This window comes from Sander vitreus, chromosome 3, assembly GCF_031162955.1.
Source record: "Sander vitreus isolate 19-12246 chromosome 3, sanVit1, whole genome shotgun sequence".
NCBI lineage: Eukaryota > Metazoa > Chordata > Actinopteri > Perciformes > Percidae > Sander > Sander vitreus.
The window spans coordinates 32,008,395-32,031,649 of record NC_135857.1 but is presented as its reverse complement, the minus strand read 5'-3'; the positions used below and the strand labels follow the sequence as shown (position 1 = coordinate 32,031,649).

General features: G+C 42.3%; 1 protein-coding gene across 1 annotated transcript in view; it reads right to left on the bottom strand.

Annotated features, from left to right (window-relative positions):
• Positions 1-8,902: 8,902 nt before the first annotated feature.
• The window catches only part of ccdc9 (coiled-coil domain containing 9), a 31,866-nt gene continuing 17,513 nt past the window's right edge, over positions 8,903-23,255 (bottom strand). The window contains exons 11-16 of the mRNA XM_078247120.1: positions 21,865-21,985; positions 20,806-20,914; positions 19,259-19,772; positions 18,851-19,066; positions 17,151-17,309; positions 8,903-12,439 (exon numbers count right to left, since the gene is read on the bottom strand). Of these exons, the coding sequence (XP_078103246.1) occupies positions 12,435-12,439; positions 17,151-17,309; positions 18,851-19,066; positions 19,259-19,772; positions 20,806-20,914; positions 21,865-21,985 (1,124 nt within the window). The 3' untranslated portion in view covers positions 8,903-12,434. The remainder of the gene's footprint in view (positions 12,440-17,150; positions 17,310-18,850; positions 19,067-19,258; positions 19,773-20,805; positions 20,915-21,864; positions 21,986-23,255) is intronic.

Sequence of the window (23,255 nt, the reverse complement as noted above, 5' to 3'; positions counted from 1 at the left end):
CAGCCTTAAATGAATATAAAAATAATATACAAATATAAACAAATAATCTCAAAATGTATGCACCAGTTTATATCTGTCAGTTTGTGTCTGTTTATAAATAAATAGTCTGTAAACTATTTAAAGTAAAATGACAAGGATTTTATATATCATAACCTATTTTTATCCTCTGTTTTCTATAGAAATGTGTACAGTTGTTCAGTCTTCATAATGCCGACATTACACCAAACGACTTTTTAAGCGATTCCACTGTCGCGGACATATTTACAATATCAGAATGAAATCATGAGAGTCTTGCTAGAGTTGGGGCGCGCTCCCGTCATCTCAATCGTTTGGTTTAAGGTGGTGATAAAAGTCATTCCGAGTTGTCTTAAGTTAGTCTTTATTCCTGTCTTGATGTTCTGACAAAATCAAACATGTTTGATATTATTATTTTAAGTCTTTGTAGTGAAGTTACATAGTAGTCTTGCAAATTGTGACCCTGCAAGATCCCCAGTCTTTGACATTATGACAGATTGTCTTTAGATGTGAGATGAAGTCAGACTTTAGCCTTTTCAGAGTCAGTTGTCCCTACTTGAATATATAAGTTTAATACAACACAAATGTGGCCAGAGAAGATCTTGGTACAGCATGCACAGATACAGTCATACCACGTACAGAACAATCATTTCAGCCTCATAGTGTTGTGTGTGCGTGTGCCACGTCTTATCAAATCACGTGTAATCACGCCAACCTTGGAGGAAACATAACAATGCTGTTTGTAACCCTTGGCTCACACTGCTGGAGTCAGGAAAATCTACGTCCACGTCTTATCTTAACCTCGAGACACCCACAGCCTCCTCACACGCATGCTTTGCAGAAAGTGAAGGCCTCTGAACATCAACCAAAGTCTTGATGACATTCACATAACTTCATAATTAATGTATCTACAACACTCTTTTTTTAAAGCATAAGAATGCTTAAAAAAAAAAAAAAAAAGGCAACACATTTCTTACTTTCATTTTGTACATTTATAACTAATATAATAATTATATAATTTATAAATAATAAATCCTCAATATGTCAATCTTTTGACATGGTATTCAAACTTCACTTCCACATTTGGTTTTGTGGAGATGTTTGTAACTTAAAACTATTCTGATCATACCTTTCTTTCCTCACTGATACTGAACCAAATTTTAGATCAGGTCCCTTAACTATATGATTATTGTAGTCTTAATTGTATTCATTAACATGAAAAAGTTCAGAAAATAGTACCCAAAAAACATCTAGAGACAATAACCTGATACTAACTTTATAATAAATGCATTCTTACAACCTTAAAAGAGTTTTATTTTGAAATTGTACATGTAAATGTTCTCATATAGAGGATCATTACTGAGTATATTTGAGAATGAGCCCTTTAATTGTCTGGCTTCATTTCAATTGATCCTGCAGTGGAAGCAGCCGATTCTCAAGTATCAGCGACTTTCTTCTTATCACCATGGGAATGAAGCTCAGTATTCTCTGACTGTGCTGAAGCGGCTAATTCCTTGTGTACATTCTCGTAGATTATTTGTCCGTGGAGATGTTTTGCTGAGCACGCTTGCTCTTTTCCAGCTTTATGTCCCTGTCGTGTTTACTTTGCTGTTTTAACACTGTGGATCATCTTTCTGCCTGTTCATGTTTGATTTATTGGACTTCATTTCTCTTCACTGCAGAAAGTTGTTTTGTGTGGTTGAAGATAATTCATCTTTCCCCAAAAGCTATTATTGTAAATATGAATTTGTTTGGATGTGAACTGAATTTAGGTCACGCTAAAGGTCAAAGATGAAGCGTTACGGTGTAGTTGGAGGCTGTACGTTTTATAAAACAGCTGGCTAAAACATCTGTCCCCTTTAAAGACTATTTTTTTTATAAACTCGACTCTTGATTTTTTAAGTATTTCCATTTTGTGCAGCTTCATACTTTCACTCCGATACATCTCAGAGGTAAATATTGTACTTTTTACTCCACTACATTTGTCTGACAGCTTTAGTTACTTTTTCAGGAGTCTTCCTGAATGAACTTACGCTAAGCTTCATTAGTCTCAGGTCGTCCTGCAGTCATTTCTTTCTACCACCAGAGAACATGGAACTTTCTCTCTCTCTCTTTTTTTTTTTTAATTCGTAAAAAAATCACACATTTATGATAATTAGTAACATTACAGCAGCAGTGGATTGACTCTTTTGTGAACTGTGCATTGATGACATCAGGTGCAAGAGCACCAGATGTCATGGAGCTGATCTCCTGCGCTGCAGATGCATGGACTCATCTGAGGCAGTAGCGGCTGTAAAGTGGCTGAATCAACACAAAGCTGATTTCCATTTTCAGGGCCTCCGAACTGCAACGTGACAGGAATGTGTTTCAGGTGCAGAGCAGGTTTCTGTCGGACAGAAGAGCTGCAGCTCAGTGCTGGTAGAAGCATTCAGATCATTTCCTTTAATAATAATTAACTTAATAAAAGTACTAATCCCATACTGAAAATACTCCATTACAAGCAAAGGTCCTGCATTCAAAACCTTACTTAAGTAAAAGTATGTAAGTACTATCAGCTAAATGTACTCAAAGTGCTTCAAGTAAAAGTACTCCTTGTGCAGTAAATGTTCCCTGCCATTGTTTTCCTGTTATATCTGATGTTTCTGGATTAAAGGTGCTGTAGGTAGGATTGGGAAGATCAACAACTTCTCAGTCCCTCCCCCCTTTCTGCTAAAGCCCAAAATGTTCTCCTAAGCCTCCAGATGTGACCCGTTTGTGCTTCGTGTATTTCTGCTGTAGTTTCGGGTTTCCCACCTCCGATGTAGAGCAGCGTTCAGCCACTTCCCTAAACTCTGTCTCATTCAGAGACCAGAGTCTCAAACGGGGCTCTGAGTCTGTCAGACGGTCTGAGATCTACCGTCTCAGCAGAGCAATCACGTAATGCACAGCAGACTGTGGTGCAGGTGGAAATATTGTGACTGTATTCTTGTAATAGCCTATTATCACTTTATTTTTCTCAAAATATCACGACTCCTCCAAATCTCAGAGAACACAGATGAGTTATATTTTAAATGTGCACAAAGTTTTGAACATGAGCAGTAATCTTGCTCAAACATCTGAAATATTAAAGTCCAGGGGTTTATTAATTAATTAAAATGAATTCATGTATCATTGAGGTGAATAATTGTCATATGCACATTTAAGGAGGTTACTTCCTCAACAAAAGAAGCAAAAGAGGAGGGAGGAGTAAATGATGCTAGGCTACATGTGTGCTGACTCAGATGTAATTAGAAAAGTTGATCCAAAGGAGAATTAATAGATGAAAGCAATACAGATTTCCTGAGAGCCTTACTGCTAAATATTCCATTATGTTTTTATATTTGGGTTGTAATCTATGTTTCCTTTTACATAAAGACATTCCCAGCATACACTGATTCAGAAAAAGGTAGAAATAGGTGCATAAAAATTCACCTGGAAATTAAGTGTTTAATGGTCAACATTTTCAGGGGGAGGACCCACAGACCCCCCCCCCCATTATAAGTCACCATGCACACAAATCTGGACACAAAACCTTGGCCTTTGGGTTGCCAGACCAGTTATGATTAGACCAAATGTTGGTGCCATCTAACTTACATGCAAGTAAAATGTACATACATTGGTACTCTATCGCTGACACAGCGCTGTGGAGATCTGGCACTGCGAGACTGGGGGGCGCAAAACTCAATCTCACCTAGGGCAACCAAAGGGCTAGAGCCGGCCCTGACCAGAGGAGCCGGATTTCTTTTTAAATGACCTGCTTCATGTAGTTCTACTGGAACATAGGGTCAGTTTCAGCAAATATGACAGAAAGTTAGTTTATAAGTCTTACCTACTGCACCTTTAATATTCCTGCTGCATTAATGTGTATGTTGCATTTTACTGCTGTAGATGTTTAAGGTTGTGCTCATTTTAACTCCTTTACTGTTGGGTAGTTTAATCTGCAGCAGTGCATCATATTCTATAATCATCATATGTTTGTAGCGTCGCTGTCCTGTGAGAGCCACGTATCTCTAAAATGTTTTAAAACTTGTCAGAAAAACTGCCCTGTTTCCAGCTTTGTGACGATGCGTTTTCCAGCTGATCCAAGACGCTTTTTAAAGACTTTATTTAGATTAAGAAGTAGGAGAACTTTCTCAACACGTAAATAAACACTCCATCCTTCAGTTGATCACAAACATTCAACATCAACACATCTGGAGATACGTGGTTTTCACTGGACAGGGAGGGGATGAAAATCTTGTCATTTGAAGTATGTAAACCTGATGTCAGCACAGAATAAAATCACACGGCCTGCACCGCCTCATCTGCTGACAGCAGTCAGAATGACGACACCCACACATGGGAATAAATGCATAGTTTATCATATCATAACAATAAATTCTCAAGGCTACATCGTAAATAAAACAGTCTAGTAGATTGAGGGAGTGTAGCCTAAATTATGAACAGGAAGTGAGGTGGACAAACCGTGTCATCAAGAAGAGGTACAAACGTGACGTTGCATTGAATATTTATGCTCATTCTGTGAGGAGCTGCAAGACAAAAAGTTGCTCTAAAAAGGTTAAATTGCTGCAACTACCGAGAGTATACTGGGTGATCGCCTTGCATTTCATACAGCTACGAGCTACCAGAGATCACAATTTTAGGCTACTTCTGCTACAGTACAGTATCGCTTTAAGTTCCTCTAGATACCTGAATAAAAACAGCATCCCGCTGTGGAAACAAAAGAAAAGTCAACCATTCATCTATAGTCCTCGAGGTGTCTCAGTGGTGCAGTTTTTAGGGGTTACATGATTTTTTTGGGGGGTTTAAGCGTTCTTGAGGGGTTGCAATGGCTATAGACCTCCATACGGATGCTCTTAAGTACTTGAAAGGGTTCAGTAGTTCTTGAGAGAGTTCCAGGGGATGTTCCTTGAGGTTTTCAGGGGGGAATCAGGGGTTCTTAAGGGGGGGTTTAAGTGCATTAAGTTGTTCTTGTGTGGGTTCACAGGAGACACCAACTGGGTTTCTTGAGGAGGCAGAAATTATAGCCTAGGCTTCTTTAAAATCACTGGAAAAGTGCAAGAGTTAAAGGATGTATGACTTTCAGAAGGACCACCATTTTATCCCTCACACACATATATTCAAACATTAAGTCAAGACCAAAAAAACATTGTTTTAAGGAGGTCTCTTATTGGATAGGGAAGCAAAAAATGTTTTTCAGCTCTGGTGCCAAGAACACACTAAAAACATATAAACCCCCTCAGGACGTTTGGGTAAAGCTGGCAACATTTAACAACAGTCTCCCCCCCCCCCTCCCCACCTTGATCCTGCAGAACACTGATGCATCCCGGCACCACCTGCCCCCTCTGTCCTCAGTCAGCAGCCCAAACTCTGGATGCAGTCATGTATGTCTCTGTCCGCTCCGATCCGTCCCTGCTGCAGCCGCATGCCAGCTGTGTGTGTGTGTGTGTGTGTGCAGTCACCTACATAACGTGTGCAGATGCGTGTAGTTAGTGTCCTAACGTCGTCAACAAGCAGTCGGTGCGGTTCGGTGCCTCGGTGCTGGTGATGTTGGACACCGGGTTCGGTGTCCAAAAAAACACATAGTAAATCACCAGGATGAACGCAGCCACTGACACGCAGAGGAAATAGGCGATTGCCATCGCCACTTTCACCCAAATTTTAGTTGACATATTGACGTGTTTGGCCCGCAGCTCCCCGGGATAGCTCGGCCTCCGCTTCATATCCCCGTTCAGCTTCTCCGCGGTCACGGTCGCTTTCCTGCCGGCCGCTTTCATCTTGGTATTGCCGCTATAACCTTATCCAACGATTTTCCTCTGCGGAGTGTTGTGTGTTCATTTGAGTCCGGACAGCCGAGCCAGATGCCCCCCTCTCTCCTCCACGGCTCTCCTCTCCTCCGGTCCGGGAATAGGATGCGGTCTAAACCGCAGGGCAGCCGCTCGGGTCCCGCAGCCTCCTCCGGTTCCGTGTCCGCAGGACTGTTAGATCTCTGAGCCCTCTGAGTCCTCCGTGCGCACCGGACAAACTGAACTCAAGGAGGCTGTCTCCGGCATCAGCTAGATGGGACCGCTGTCAAGCTAGCCACCGTTAGAGGGGCTGTTTCCGGTGGGAGTTTTCAAAATAAAACGAACTGCAACTACAAGAACACAAATGATCAGAATCAGAAATCAGAATCAGAAAATGATTTATTGCCAAGTAAGTAGCACAAAAACTGCCTTGGTTGTTGGTGCATACATAAACATTAAATATTAGCATGAAATAAACAAACAATAAATACAGAAACAAATGGCATACATATAACTATTTTACATTCAGAAAAAAAGAGAAAAAGAGACTGAATAGATTAGTGCAGGATGAACTAAAAGTACCATTATTTATGTAGATAAGAAATAACAGGTAATATATGTGTATTAAGCTCAAATAAGAATAGAAAGACATAAAAAGAAAATGATTATGGGTGTAACGATACACTCAACTCATGATTCAATATATTCTTACAATTTAACAGAATGAGCTGCAGACAAATGACTGAAAAATATTCCTTTATTCATCTAAATTGTGCAAAACAAAACAACAGATGTGTCCTCTTATCAAAAGTGCAACTGAAATTGTTTTTTATCTTAAATAACAAAAATGTAATAACAAATTCATAATTTGATTTTTAAAAACAAATCCCACATCAAAATTACTAAATAATAGAAGAAAAAAAATCTCTTCAAATAAATAAACTAAAAACACGTAGCCAAGTCTGAAGCCAAACAAGTGTAATCAAAAGTAGATTGTGCCCTAGGCCGTTTAAACATTGAATCGTGATTCAGGAAACGGAAAACCCACTCTTATTCTGAAGGCAAACTCACCATGTTTCCGGCGCCGCACCTCGTGTCTCCATTTCACTTGACGCAGCTTCGGACGAGGAGGGGCTGAAAGTGCGCAACACCTAACGATTGGGTCATAGTTTGAGAGAAACGTCCCGCAGCAGAAGATTGGAGAGATGCAGTCTTCATCCACAAATTATCACTGCCTCCGATTTCTTCCCCAGCCTGCTAAATCTGCACAGCAGCGTGCCGCGAGAGCCCATAAACGAGACATCAAAACCCCAAAAAAAAGCTTTCCCTACACAGATGAGTCACCGGCTGCAGCCATAAAATGTAGGCTAGGGTGTGCGTTGAGCGCTGTTCACAGGATTGAAAGAAGAGCTATGGGGCCATTCTTCTTCTTGTCCTGCAGCACCCTGCAAGGTCAGAATTCACATATTCAATATGTGCATGAGGCAGAATGGTTTTATACTGACATACATACTGCCTGGTGAGCAGGACATAAATTCATGTGTCTCTGTGAAATGGATGAAAAGAGAAGCAGCAAGGTTATCAGCACACATAATGAATGTAATCATTTGTATAAGGCATTTGTAATCCAACATGGATGCATGCTGTAGCTTTTAAAAACCTACCACCTGACACTGAGTGGCTCACACACACTGGAGCCCACCATGTTCAAAAAAGAATGCAGCAAAAGTGCCCTCTTGGATGCATTTCCAGTGGAGAAAATATGATGATGTACCCTCTACGAGTCAATTCAATTCAATTTTTATTTTGTGTCAAATCATAACAGACATTATCTCAGGACACTTTACAGAACCAGCATGTCCAGACCACACTATTATTTACAGAGACCCAACACTTCCCCCAAGAGCAAGCGTTTGGTGGCGAGGAAAAAACTTCCTTTTTAACAGGTAGAAACCTCAGGCAGACCCTGCCACTTGGTGGGCGGCCATTTGACACAACCTGTGGGGGAAAGGGGTGCCCTTAGTGGAGAAAATGTGATGATGTGCCCTCTGAACTGTCTTTACAGTGGGGAAAATGTCATGCAGTGCCTGGTCTAGGGTGCCCTTCTAGTGGAGAAAACATGATGACGTGCCCTATACGGTGCCCTTCTAGTGGAGAAAACGTGATGACGTGCCCTATACGGTGCCCTTCTAGTGGAGAAAACGTGATGACGTGCCCTATACGGCGCCTTTCTAGTGGAGAAAACATGACGTGCCCTATACGGTGCCCTTCTAGTGGAGAAAACGTGATGATGTGCCCTATACGGCGCCTTTCTAGTGGAGAAAACATGACGTGCCATATATGGCACCCTTCTAGTGGAGAAAACGTGATGTGCCCTATACGGCGCCTTTCTAGTGGAGAAAATGTGATGATGTGCCCTATACGGCGCCCTTCTAGTGGAGAAAACATGACACAATGCCACATAGGCTGTTACCTTGCATGGCAGCTGGATTCTTACGATATCACACAAAGATCCATCTTGTCAGGCTTCAGGTAATGCGTTTGTGTCCAAATCAACCGTGGCTCGGATCAATCAGCATCCTGTGAGGAGCTACTGGCAACTACTGTGGAGTTTCCGTGTGTGTGACGACAGAGAGGCAACTGTTTCGTTCAAAACAACAGCAGCTCCTAAGGAGGTTAGTGTAGATGCTAAAATAGCATCAGTTATATTAGAAGTGGAGATAATTTCTTCATTGAAATAAGAGCAAAGAACAGGACTAAAGGCTTTTCTTGATGGAAAAGATGTTTTTGCTCTTCTCCCGTCTGGCTTCGGCCAGAGTTTAATAGACAGGCGGTTCATCAAATCACCAGCTAAGTGTTTTTTTGAAAGTGCATGACCGTTTTCAGTGCAGCTTCTTAGATGGTTCTGTGCAAAAAACATCTGGCGCGTCAGGTTATATAGGCTGCCCTTCATGCTAGAACAGCTGCACATTGGGGCCCCACTGCAGGCAACTGATGCTATTTTTATTTTTCTCACCCCTCAGACAGCCTGAGTCTGCCACTGGTCTCACAGCTACAGAAGAAATCAGACCAGACTTCAGACATCAGAGAAATACATTTATTGGCTAAATAAGAGAAACAAAAACTGCTAAAGCAACGGCGTGCTTTACATTTCATGTGGGTAAAAACATTAGGGCTCTCTCTGATGCGATACTGGGGACATTTATTTAATCAATGGCTTTGATAACATTAAAAAGCAAAAATTTTGGATTCATGCTTGTCCTGATAATCTTTCTGAAAACAGCCACCTTGTTAGTTCTCAGCAATTTCATGTATCAAACAGGAAGACGTTGTAGAAATAGATTAATACATTGAAATTTCTCCTGCCTAAGTTACAATCAGTCATCGAAGCTCAGAAAGACAAATATCCATATGCAAAAACTAAATGTTTTTATAGCTCACAGGCTACATTTTGCCCCAAAGGTGGAATGTTCATTTCCATTTACAAACTGTACATATTGCCGTTCCTTTCGATCCAAATGCATAATTTTTATTCCTCTGATACAGAACATAAAAACATTAAAAGCAACCCATTTATCCCAGTGTCCACAGGCATGATTCAAAGACTTTGCAGAAACCAAGCACACAATCAAAAAACAACCAACCTAAAAGCCCTTGGTCTGCTGAGGTATGAGTAAAGGCTTTCATACCAAAATAAACGGCTCATTACTCAAGTAGTAATTCATGTTACTGCACTTTAATTTAACGCAAGCCTGTCTTTCTAAATAAGAGACAGTTATCTCCTCAAAACATGGCTGTTAAATAAAAATGTATATATTTAACGTAAAGCCAATAACACTCATAACGTAAAGCGAGATCCTTGATTTTAAAAACAATTAAAAAGGCAGTGTGTCCCCTATAGAGAGAGGGGAACTCTTCCCAGACGGATATGAACAGATTTCTCTCTAGAAGTGATGATTCAAAAAATGACGTCACAGAAAATCAAAGTCACGTTTTTAGTAATCATGATTGCGAATTAAATAATTGAAAAACAGCAAATGGACCGCCGCCTCTAAGTACATATTTATATCTATTTTGATAGATTTGAGACGAGGGGGATGTTGTAGCAAAGTGCCCTCAAGCAACACATTTTAATCAGTTAATCTGGGTGAGAACATCTCTGATGAATGTCTGATCATTGAAGTCAGTTATTCAACAACAGCAGGCCTGCACAGCTGGCTCTAATGCAAAACATTGAAAAATAAATTACACTTAAAACATCAGGATATACCTGCTGCGACGCTCATGTAAACAGTCAGGCTGAAGATTCTTATTTTTGAAAGATCTTTAGTGTGTCCAGATGTCTTTAGAAGTAAAAATATGAGTGTCAGTGGGTCGGATATAAAAAGTATTTCCATGTCCCAATAAGTAAAAGCCACAAAATAAAGTCCCATCTCTGCATCATGAACACCAAGGCTGCATTCACTGTTTCCTAGGTGCTACAGTAGCGTTTAGTTATGCTGCTAGTATGCTGGTTCCTACGAGTGATTGTCTGTCTGCATCGACAAATTAAGAAAACATCTACCTTCTATAGCTAACCAGGATGTGAGGTCTTTCATTACGTTGTGCATTAGGCCAAATTGAGCGACTACACATAATAACGTAACACTCCATTGGGTTTTGTTTGATCGCGGGTTACGTGATTGGTCACTGCAGCGAGACGTCAGGTTGCGTTTCTCCATAAAATTCATTCTGTTTCAACTTTTGCCCGTGCACGTTTTTTTTTTTCTTCTTTTTTTTTTTTTAAACATCCCATGCGGTCCCGTCCGCCACAGCCAAAACAAACTACCCACATTCAAATGAATGAGAGGACTGGCGTTTTCGCAGCAATGCCTGATTTGGTGTGAATGCAGCCTAATGGTGATCACTGAGATTTGAAACAAACAGTCACAAGATGGCAATCACTCACAGCCGAAGCTTTAAAGTTGCAACAAAAAGCTGCAACGAGCGGCCTGACGAGTCTAGTTTTAAAATAAAAACTGATGGGGTCAGATTGTTTTGTGGGTGGAGGCTAAAATTACCTCTGAGCTAACGCTGTCTTGTTTTAGTCTCTAATCCAACACTGGGATTTGTAATCTAGCTAATTAACCAACAGACAAAAACTGGCAAAGTAATTAATAATGAAGGTATTCCCCCGATATTACACATGAAAGTCTGTTTACAGATGTTGGGGATGTGGAAAAAAAAAGCTTTTTAAAGCCTTTTTGGGCTCCGGGGGGAGCTGCACGAAATCTGATAATCTGTGATACCGCTTGTCAGTGGTCAAATTGCATTGTGGGTAACGTTACTGGCGTTCAGCGCTAAATCGGCGGACTACTCTTTAAAAATATACCTACAGTAGTAGCAGCTATTAACACAGGCTTCTATTAAATATGTTAGACGTGTTTACAACAAGACAGAAGGTCGCCACATGCTATGGTTAACAAGCTGGCACTAGTTATGAGGCAGAATTAATCCAATCAATCGTTAATGAAGTGATTATTTTCCAGCCAAAACACAGAAATAAGCCACGTCCGTCCTGTTCCTCAGACAGCAAAACCTGCCCACATATCCTGCTTCATTCAGTGTGGACTGGCCCGGCTCAGAAGGCATCTGCTTGGTTTATGGGTGTTATCAATTAGAGGATGGATACCCGACCTGAGCCCGTCAGGACCCGACGGGCCGGGCCGGGTTCGGACAGATATTTAGAAATGATGTTCAGGTCGGGCTCGGTCACATCAGCGCGATAAGGCGTTGAACATTTTAAATGTAACAAAGCTTATTAGGTAGGTGCGCGCCTGTGTTAACGTGCGCTAGTTGCCCCGTGTGCGCTGATGCACTCATCTGTTGACATTTCCGAATGCCTTCCTACAGTTGCTTAATAAAAGCTTTCCACACAAACAAACGTATGTGTCTTTAGTATGAGAAAAAAATGAGATTTTCTGGCTCGGGTCGGGCTCAGACATAAATATCTTAATTGCCTTAATGCAATGGGCAAAAGACCGTGCAGGAGAATGGATCAGCTTACAACATGTCAGTGCTGCAAACCACGATTGTTAACAGCACCTAAAACACCTCTTTTAGACCACCAGGTCAACCGCATCTGCATTTCCCCTTCTCCGGTCGAAAAACTTCCAGGCTTGATGGGCTCAATTGATACAGTTAAAATCTAAAGAGGGGAGATTTGGCTTGTTGCCGACTTCTGTGAAGTTCTGAGGGTGTCATTTTTCTTAAATGATCTGTGAAAACACATCTACACGTGTGGTCTTTTGGACAAAATCAAATCACGCTCAGTTCATTTTACCAGCCCAGAAAACCTTGAGACCCCACTGTGAGAACAAAACATTTTGAAAACCAGCAACCGACGCAGATTTCACTCTTCATATCTTAATACTTAACAGAAGAGACAAAGCATGGCGGCGGCCCAGAGGTGATCAGACCCACTGATCTAAAAGAAACAGCTGAAGGAGAGAGAGAGAGAGAGAGAGAGAGAGAGAGAGAGAGAGAGAGAGAGAGAGAGACCCGTCCACGGCAGCGGCACAGTCCATCTCATGTTTCCATCCTCCTCAGAAGTGAGTCTGTTTGTTCCCAGCAGCTTCAGCCTGTTGATACAAACACAGGCAGTAAGTGGTGGTTTGTGTTAATACTTTGATCTAAAGCACATCACAGTAACATGATAATATAATGGGCTTTATAATTCTGAAATGGGAATCTGAATGCAGGACTTTTTTACTGTGGTACTGCTACTTTTCTGAGAGATCTGAGTACTTCTTCCATCACTGTTTATTAGAATTAGTTGGTATATTAAAAGGGTTTTCTTTCTCACACACAATTTTCAGACACAGCCCGTGCAGTGTAGTGCATGCACTGTTCACCCCACCATTATCTGTTGCTGTCTGCCTCTCCCTCCACTGACTTTAAGAAAGTGTGTTTGTGCAAAGTTTAGTAAAATGAACCAGTCGTTTGCCATTTCAGTTCCTTTTAGAGACACACCGTTACGTTATGCAACGTGACGTTTGTAAAATAAAATGAAACCTACAATCATCATGAAGAAATCCACTTCATATTATAGATCAACAGGCAATTTCTAACTTCTTACCCTTCCTTCTCCTTTAGAGAAATGAAAAGTAGATTGTTTTTTTCCACCAGGACGCTCATTTCACGTCATTTCTCCTCTACTCTTCCAGCTGAGACTTGTGTCACTCAGTCAGCGCTGAATCTGAACACTGACTGCGACATCACTGGAACCAGTGTTTTTTTGTTTGTTTTTTAAAAAATTAGGGTTTGCCAGTACTTGAGGGTCAGATACTCCACTGTGGAGCCTCACAATCATCACAAGATTTAATTCAATCAGACTTCAAACGGTCTCCGTTCTGTCTGCACGATCATCTGTCCGGCAGGCTGCAGCTCATTTCCTCTGAAAAGCCTTTTAAAAACTTAATTGTGCCTCTAATTTCCCCCTGGTTTCCTGATCTCCACCCTGACACAAACACACACACAATAACACACTTACATCAGATCAGATGTGTGTGTGTGTGTGTGTGTGTGTGTGTGTGTGTGTGCGTGTGTGTGTGTGTGTACTTATGAGCTCATCTGTCTTCTGCTGTTTATCACACATGAGTCATCAGAAGAAGTGTAGATGCAATCAGTGGTGTTTACACCAAAGAACACAAGACGACAACAGAAATCTGTCCTTACAACGTTTCATCTTACATTTTCTTTCACGTACTTTTACTGAACATCAGAAATTGAGAATTAAATAAGAATACCATCAATATCATCTGATGTCTCATGTTTCAGCCACACATACAGTGTGTGTGTTAACACACACAAACCGGACACAGTCTGTGGGGGTAAAAGGGCACCGAGAGTCAACTAGGTCTGGAACTAATTCCTCTATGTGTATGGCAACTTCAGGCTGAAATTAAACATTGCTTTCCTAACTTTGTAAAGCAAAATGTAACAAACAAATACATAGATATACATTTACTGAAATGTTACTATTAAAAGTAGGTATTACAATTACAAGTGTAAACCTTTTAAAAGCAGAAACACAAAACTGAAACAGGAATTAAAAACACAGGATCTGTGCATCCCTATAAATTATTCACCCTTTGCCAACACGTGGCCACGACCACGTGACGACGCCATGATGGACGGCAGAATCACCGGAAGCACAAGCTAAACAGTAGCAGGCGAGCGGAAACTTTCATTAATTTCAATCAGTTAAAAAGAAATAACTCAAAACTTTATGGCTTCTTCTATTGAACAACAAGTTGTCGTGCTGTTATCGGTCGAGGTAGAGCAGTATTTGGAGAAGTTGGAGATCGCAGGATTGGATACCGACCCTTACCTTCTTCCTCCCTCCGTTTTCACGGACCTCATTAAAATCGCCGAGTCTGCCCGACTTCAGTCCACACGATCTGTACCACTATGTGGTAAACGGGGTGTCCCCATATACTGGTGCTGATCTCAAAGCTTTTAAAAGTCTGGATGCTTACCAGTTCTTTGGAGCTGGCTGGGTTACAGGTACGCGATGCTACGCTAACGGCGGGGGGTGGTACCTCATAATGGCAAAGATAAGACATCAATCTAGGGGTTATTTTGTATTAAGATCTATTCTTAACTTAAGTAAAGATTTATATAACACGTAGCCCATGTTTTTAGAGGACATGGTCGGTCGTGGCTACCCACATACCGTTGTTCACTGGGTGTGCCAATGCAACTTTCTAATTGATGCCTGAACGCATCCCAGTTCTGGGATGCGTGGGTCATTAATTATCTATCACATGTTAATCCATGCAGTAAATCACAGAGTGTATATGTATATACTGTGGTTCAGTAGTAACCACACATAATTGTAACATGCCATCTTCTTATCTGTGATTATATTCGCTGTAGCCTATGTTAAGATTTGACCAGTTAGACACAGCATAGTAATTAAGATGTATTCACAAGGGGCATTCATGGTGTCACTGCAGCAGTAAACAATAACATATTGATGCCACAAAGTATTCAAATTGATTTTAATCAAACAATAAACGGACTGAAGGGGAGGAAAACTGTACGTTGAAAAGGGGAGAGACAGACCGTTGCGGGGAGACGTTAGCCATTTGGCCAGCTTTGCTTGCTTGTACTACTCCTAGCAGCTAGCCTATTAGCTTAGCTAGCAACCCATCACTGCCTTCTCTCCCCATCCGATAAAAAGATAGATTGGCTTTATCTTGTTTATTGGCACAGCCCACCGTATAACAAGAAATAACCATTTTATTATATGAACGAACACGTACGCGCTTGGCTTGCCGTCCTTCTACAGCATCTCTCTTCCGCTGTCTGTCATGAGTAGAGCATGACGTCACGTGCAAAGGGTCAATACTGTACTATACAGGTTACTCCCTCACGAATCAGGTTCAAATTAACTTAACTTAATGAAGATATGTGGCTAAAATTTTATTTTAATTCTCAATTCTAGATTGACAGTGGGCATTATTAAAGAGTAAGGAAAGAATCAATCAGTCCTCTTGTGGTTCTCTACTACTTCCAGTTGGAACAAGTTGACCAAAAATCATTTGTTTTCCAAAAACTTAGCCATTAGCCAAAGTGATAACGGCACAGCCACAAGCTGAGTGGTTGGAAGGAGAGCGTCTAACGATAGGACTTCCTCATCTTGTTTGTGGATTATTCACTTAGCTCACTTTTAAACCGCTGTGTGCAGAAACAGAAGATGGGAAGATAGATCATATGAGGGCGAGTGGTTTCTATTCCCATTGGTGGCTGAAAATGTACAAATTAATGAATCACGGTACCATCATGAGATGCTTTGGCTCCAAGTGGCTGAATCTACTGCCTCAACATCAACAACAATAAAGGCTTTTTAGGGGGTTGCATTAAATAAAGAGCACCTTTCCAAAAAACAACCCAAAACCACTCACGGTCCCGTCCCAGTCACAACAAAGTGTGACATCGTAAGGCCATGGGTTTCTGCAGGGACAGCATGTGTTCTCCTCTGCAGCTGTACAAGGCCTCAGTCTCAAAAACTATTCGTTTTCTGTCAAAATTATCTTTTACTACGCTCATCGTCCTCAAGCATTTCCTAAACAGCTCTCCTCTGACAAGATATCTCTGCATGAAAGCCATTTCCTAACAGGTTAGGACACCCCTGGAGTCCTAAATATTTCCAGGGTTCCCACACATTTTCAATCACATTTCAAAACATTTCCATAATAAAACTTCCATGACCATTCGCAATGTATTACACAAACATAACTGTATAGTATACTTAAATCCAAATGTTACTTGTTGTATGAAAACCTTTTTCAATCTCTAAATGTTTATATTTACTTCAAACTACTTAATGCATTTAATTATGAAATCATTAAATGGATGAAAAACCTATGTTATGCTTAATATTTCATGGCTCTCTAATGACAGATACAAGTTGAATAGAGAGCCATGAACTTTAAATGTACACTTGCTCGGAACGCGGGGAGAAAATAAAGAAATGTACATGATAGTAAACAAAATGTCACGCATATTAGAGCTATGTTAAGGCAACAGCTACAGAAAATAATACATGGGAGATTATCCACGGAATAATAATGTAAAAATGAACTTCTTAAACAACAAAATTCTAGTACTTTTCCAAAACGTTTTTAGATTTGACTTATTCAATGACTTTTCTAGGCCTGGAAAATGAGATTTTGAAATGAAATTAAGAAAGTTGACAAACTGCATTTACTTCTAGACCTAAAAGACGGACTAAAAACTGCATCCCTCTTTGAACTGATTCACAAACTCTCATTAACACCAGGAAAACTGAAGGAGAGGGAATGAGAGGAGGTAAGGGTTGGTCATGCAGGCAGCACGCCATGTGGCGTTAAGCATTGTCATCATTACAGCCACAAAAGGATGAAAAACAAAAAAGAGAAGAGGACAGGAGGAAGGATAGGGGCAGTATACACCACACAGGGAGTAAATACAACAAAGACCATCAGAGGAGTTGGAGTTAGTACTTTCAGTGCATAACAGGAGGAGCAGGAAGACAGCTGGGTCCAAAAAGACAGGCTTTGTGGAAGTGTCTAAATATATCTTTGGATGTGTCATGCCACCAAACCGCTCCCACCATTATTTATGTAGACGTGAAAAAAAAGCAATGCTGAGTGAGCAGGAGAACCACAACAAGGAAAACAAAAAAAGAGGACACATTCACAAAAATAAGAAAACAGAGTGAGGAGTGAGAGGATGTGAGAAGTACGCGGGGGGTTTCTAACAGTAAGCCACAGTCTCAAAGTCACTAATAATGGCCGCACGTACCTGAGGATGTCTGCTCTGAGGAATCCACTGTCTCTGCTGTCGGAGCAGCGTCGGTCGCAGCGGGCGCCGCGTCGTCATCTTTCCCTCCTGCTGGTTCAGAGGAGCTCTGGTCAGCCTCCAGGACGGCTGGAGACAGAGGAGGGGTGTCCAGTTTGTCTTCTGTCAGAGAGAAAGTAGTGTCTACATTACAGTGTCTCATCTATTCGATTGATTTCTTACATGTTGGATGGATTGCCTTTTAGATTGCCTTGAAGTTTTGTTCAGGGGTTCAACGGCTGGTGGGGGGGGTCTGAAACCACTTCCAGTTGACTGCGGCTGCTGTGAGTATTACCGGCCGCCGGTAAGCAAGCGATCCCGCCCACCGCCAGCTGGCTGTCACCTAAGACTGGAGCTTCCAAGTCCGACAACATATCGGAGCAAATGTGCAATTGGCCATACATTTTTGTAAAACTGCCCATATTCAAACTGTACACAGTTCATTTCTCGCATAAAACTCTCAGAAATGAATTTAGTGGTGAAATAGCAGACGAAAAAAGCAATCAATTCTAGAATCTCGCGGCTCGGCTGCGGCTCATAGAGATTCGGCATGTCCCCTTTTTTTCGTCTAGCCATCACACATCCAGGTAACGATGTGGCCCGGGAGGGAGGAAGCCGGTTCAGCCTGCTGGAGAAGCCGCTACTGTGCGTAGCGATGTGCCCCGGCCCCGGAAAGGGAGGAAGGGAGGGAGGAAGGGAGGGAGGAAGCCGGTTCAGCCTGCTGGAGAAGCCACTGCAGGGTGTAGCAGCCTGTCTCCGTACCTCGCCTGGGGCCGGGGCACATCGCTATGCGCTGTAGCGGCGATGATGCCGAATCTCTAGATGAGCCGCCGCTGAGCCTCGCATGATTGAACCGCGCTTATAGTTAGATAAAGTTGTGGGGAAATGAGTGGTGAAATAGCAGACGGAAATTGTAAAAGGTTTCCAGTTGTTGCCTGCTGCTACTACGGCAAACTCCGGATCTAGATTCTAGAATTGATTGCATTTTTCGTCTGCTATTTCACCACTAAATTCATTTCTGAGAGTTTTATGCAAGAAATGAACTGTGTACAGTTTGAATATGGGCAGTTTTACAAAAATGTATGGCCAATTGCACATTTGCTCCGATATGTTGTTGGACTTGGAAGCTCCAGTCTTAGGTGACAGCCAGCTGGCGGTGGCCGGGATTGCTTGCTTACCGGCGGCCAGTAATACTCACAGCCCCCCCCCTGTCAGCTGGAAGTGGTTTCAGACCCCCCCCACCAGCCGTTGGGCCACGCCTCCTCATTTAAATTGACACCTGTCACTTCTAAATGAAAAGCTATGTGTTAAATCGAAATGTAAAAGGTGAATCTTAAAATGTCAATGTCAAATGTAAAACATAAAATTCAAAAGATAAAATGTCAAATTGAAAATTGAAAATGATAAAGGGGAAAGGCTCAAATAAAATGATTTCTTTTTTTCTATTTGAGATTTTAATTTAAGTATTTCCATTTAAGCTTTTACATTTCACATTTAATTCTGGCATGATTTGTCCTAGTAGTGTAGTAAAATAATACTATTTTTAATTTGATCTTGCTTCGTCTTCTCTTTGGACTTTCAATTTGAATTATGAATAAATATATCCTCCATACAAGACAGGGCCCTTTGTCGGGTTTAGTTGTTTTTTTTTAGGTCTGTATTACCTTGTGATGGGGCAGCAGGTGTATCCTGGTCCTTCAACACAGCAACCTCACAGGGGGCGGGGTCAGAAACCTCACAGGGGGCGGGGTCAGAAACCTCACAGGGGGCGGGGTCAGATGGCGGTGCGGTGGGGGAGTCTGTGGGGACAGACTCTGGTTCTGACACTATCACAGTCTGCTGGGCTTTAGTCTTTTCTGAAGGAGAGGAAATATCTATGGCTGAGCATGGGAAGACAGAGAGGGAGGGGTGGAGATTGGGGGAGGAAAGGGTAAATAAAGTAGAGGGGAGAAGGTGAGGAGGCAGGGATGGAGAGAGTAAGAGGAAAAGAGAAAGTAGAGATGAGATAAGGTGAAACACAAAGAAAGTCGAAAACAGAACAAACAGAAAGAGACAACTGGGCCATATCCTACCTGTGTCCTCCTCTTTCTGTGGCTCAGTGAGTTCACCGGAGCCGGCAGCTTGGCTCTCGGTCTCCTCCTCCAGCTCCTCCTCCTTCTTCTGGGGGGGGCTGGCCTCAACGCTGGGGGGTTTCAGTGGGCTCTCGCCTTCCATGCTGCTCCGGGGCGACAGCATCTCCATCTCCTCCCCCCAGTCTGACACGGGCTGGTGGCCGTCCAGCGGGTAGAAAGGGCTGAGGGGCTTGCCTCCCTCTGGGGACTCCTGAACTGCTGACGGTGGGGGGATGTGGATCTTGGGCCTGGGAGGCCGCTGCTCTTTGGGGCTTCCCGTCGACGTCCGTCGGGAACGAGGCGTGGGAGATGTATGGGAGTTGCCTTTGCTCTTGGTTGGTTTCTCTTTCCCGGTGTCTTTCTTCTCATCGCCCCTGGAGTCGTGTTCCGAGTCGCTCCCCTCGTCATCTTCTCCGTCACTGGCGTCTTCCCATTCTTCGTCGTCATCTTCTCCGTCTCTGTGCTTGGACTCCACCTGTGCAAAAAAACAAAGAAGGAGGGGATTACTGGGAAAGTAATTGAAAAGAGTTTGCAAACGAAAACCCTTGGATGCTGCGTTTTTTTTGTTGCATTTGTTTTCTGGGTTTGTGTGCTTTCCTTTTTGCATCGTTTCATATTTGCAGCGCATTTATCTATATTGGGTGTGTTGTGTGCATTTGCAATGCGTTTGCTGAATGCTGCGCATGTGTTGTCAAATTAATGAAGTTGTTTTTCTTTTTACATCGCTTCTTTTTTCGGGGTTTGTGTGCTTTTCTTTTTGCCTCGTTTTTTATTTGCAGTGCGTTTATGTATTTGCTTGTGTTTTGTGTATTTGCGTGTGTTTTCTTAAGTTGCAGGGCATTTGCCCCTGTCGGCCACCGTACTTGGGGGGAAACGAAACAAGCTGTTGATAAGTTGAACTTGAACCCGTTAGCAAACGGCTAGCTATTTACACATTCAACATTTACTCCCCTCTGTTGAGCTTTTAGGTTTGGTCTCCACCAACTCCTAAGGAAAACATCTGGCTCTGTAGCTGCTAGATGCTCCAGTATGTTCACCTGCTAGTTGCTAACTTTGTCTGTCTGCCATTTGTTGCAAAACAGGTAGAGTACAGTGGGTTTTTGGAACGTTGTGATCTAAAACACTATAACACCTCATTGAGTTGAGGGGAATTGCAGAGTCAGGTGATAACTCTGCAGGTTCATCACTACGAGCGACTTGGTTCACATAAAAATTGATTATAGCGGTTTTAAATGCGTCCATTATCTGCCCTAAAGCATTATTTAATGAAATGTTGGTTTCTTTGAGGAAGTGTACATAAAGTCTATGTGCCCTAGGTGATTAAAGTCCTTGCTGAGAGTTCCACTTTTTCAGGATCTCTCTCTCTTTCTTTTAAAAAAAAAAAAAAAAAAAAACGTATATCAAACATGACCAGTTTAGATGCCTGCCTGGGTTTGACTGCAGCTGCCACCACCTTCTGTAAGCTAACGGTGAGGTTATTTGCACTTTTAATGAAGAAGCCCCTCTACCTTCTGTGCTGTGGGAGGTTTGGATTTTCCTTCCTTTTCCTTGGTCTTCTCCTCTCTCTTTGTATTGTCCTCCTCTTCTTTCTCTCCTTCCCAGCGGTTGTCGTGCATGCTGTCAAAGGCACCCAGACATGTCAGAGGTTCAAAAGAGGTACAAAAGAGCATACGAGTAACTAAAGCTTTCAAATCAATGTAAAAGGAGTAAAATGTACAATATTTGCCTCTGAGATGTAGTGGAGTACAAGTATAAAGTAGCATTACACTGAAAAACTCAAGTAAAGACCCTCAAAATTGTACTTAAGTACAGTACTTGGGTAATTGTACTTAGATACATTCCCCTACTGCCAGATTCACAATAACAGGACAACAAATTGAAACCATCAATGAATCGATCTTGAAAATAATAATTAGTTGCATTATTAAAAGGAACACGGCGACTTATTGGAACTTTAGCTTATTCCCCGTATCCCCCAGAGTTAGATAAGTCCATACATACCCTTCTCATCTCCGTGCGTGTTTTAACTATGTCTGATGCACCCACCGCTAGCCTAGCTTAGCACAGATCCTGGAGGTAACCGGCTCCATCTAGCCTACTGCTCCCAATAAGTGACAAAATAACGCCAACATTTTCCTATTTACATGTTGTGATTTGTATAGTCACAGCGTGTACAAATAACAAGGTCATATGAGACACAGCCATCTTCTAACCGTACACATACTGGGAACTATATTCACAGAAAGGCGAAGCACTGCTACTTCCGTTACTTGGGCGGAGTGATTTGCTCGCAGCACCTGAGACGCCCCGTGGTGAGGAGCAGAGAGTTCGCCTGGAGTATGCTCAGTTGCTGTGAGCAAATCACTCTGGGGGATACGGTGAATAAGCTAAAGTCCCAATAAGTCGGTGTGTTTCTTTAACGCCGGTAGTGTCTTCTATCGAGTTGGCTGTCCAAAGAAACACCGTCAACATCCTATCAGTTCTACAGTAGACTTGTTTGAGCATGATCTGACAATCTATGGATAATTTTTGCTAGAGAAGAGACTGTGATGTCTGTGTGGATTTACCTGTAGCTCGGTTTCTGTCCTCGGTCCCTACCTCTGCCCCGCTCGCCTCTTTGCCCTGGGGTCCTGCCCTGGGACAGGAAGTCGCCAATGGTCGGAGCTTTAGGAGGCCGCTTACTGTCGTCTGGAAGGAAAATTCAAAAAGGTGAGTATAAATCAATACAAGTCAGTTGTGATACTTGATCTAAAACGGTAGGCTGAATCAGAGAGGAGAGGGAGCGGAAGGTGAGAAAAGAAATGGTGGACGTGTGTGGTCAAATACTCTACAGCTAGCACCCATTGGCCCGTTTTGAAGCATAAGCCGCTTTCCGACCAAGTAGTTACAGGAACGTAGTTATAGGAAAAGTCCACTTCTAAACAGATCTACTAACTACTCTCCCCCAAAACCGTTTTTTCCAATTGCATTCGCACTGGCCAAGTGGCCATAGGAACTGGTAGGAGGGGTAAGGGAGAGACGCAAGCACGGCAACGGTCTTTATAGCGTTAAAATCAGAAAACAAATACACCAAAAGAAGTATGAACTAAATACTAAATCTAATGTATATAGCATATTTGTCAAAATTTAAACAAGTCTCCCGAAGAGAAACGGGTATCTCTCTCTCCCCCGCCTCTGTCTGCTGCGCTGTGGACGTGTGTGTGTGTGACGGCCGGCGAGCCGCAGGACACGCTTGTGGAGTTTAACTCTGAAAAGACAATTAACCACAGGTTCCCGTTAATCTTATGATGGACATGTGTTGTGATATTTAAACAAACAAACCGTCAACGGTGAGATAAAAGCCTCTTATTTACGAGAGCGGTCTGAGAGACCTCCAGCTTACAGCGGGGTCTCTGAGCATGACTGGCTGAGTGACGAGCTAGCGGCCGGGGCAGGCGCCTGCTGGCTGTCGCCTCACTTCATGGAGCTTCTCAACTCCGAAAACTTTGAAGCAAATTGTCAATTCGGCATCAATTTTCGCAAGACTGCCTATATTCAAAATATAAACAGTTCATTTCTCGCCTAAAATGTTGTCAGAAGTGAGGTTAGTGATGAATAAGATGGTGAAAATTGTTAAAATTGTCCCGTTGTTGGTCTGTCTGTACCGGAAACCCGACCCTTGTTGACCTAGGTTCATATGCTGAAAAGGGAACAGAGAAAAGACCCTGCCCTGAAGTAGGAGCTGAAAGAGTTACAGTAACTGCGGCCAGAGGGACTTAAAAATCCCCAAATTGGTCCAGTCGGAACACGAGAAAAAAAGGGTGTTATGTTCTAGGAACTGCAAAAATCCCTCCGGTCAGAAAGCGGCTATAGTGTGTCCGCAGAATTGCCTTCGGTAAACATACAGCGTCGTGGCATCTACATAAAACCAAACTTAAGATCTAATTTATGATTAGAAAAAGAACTGTGATTAAGTCCA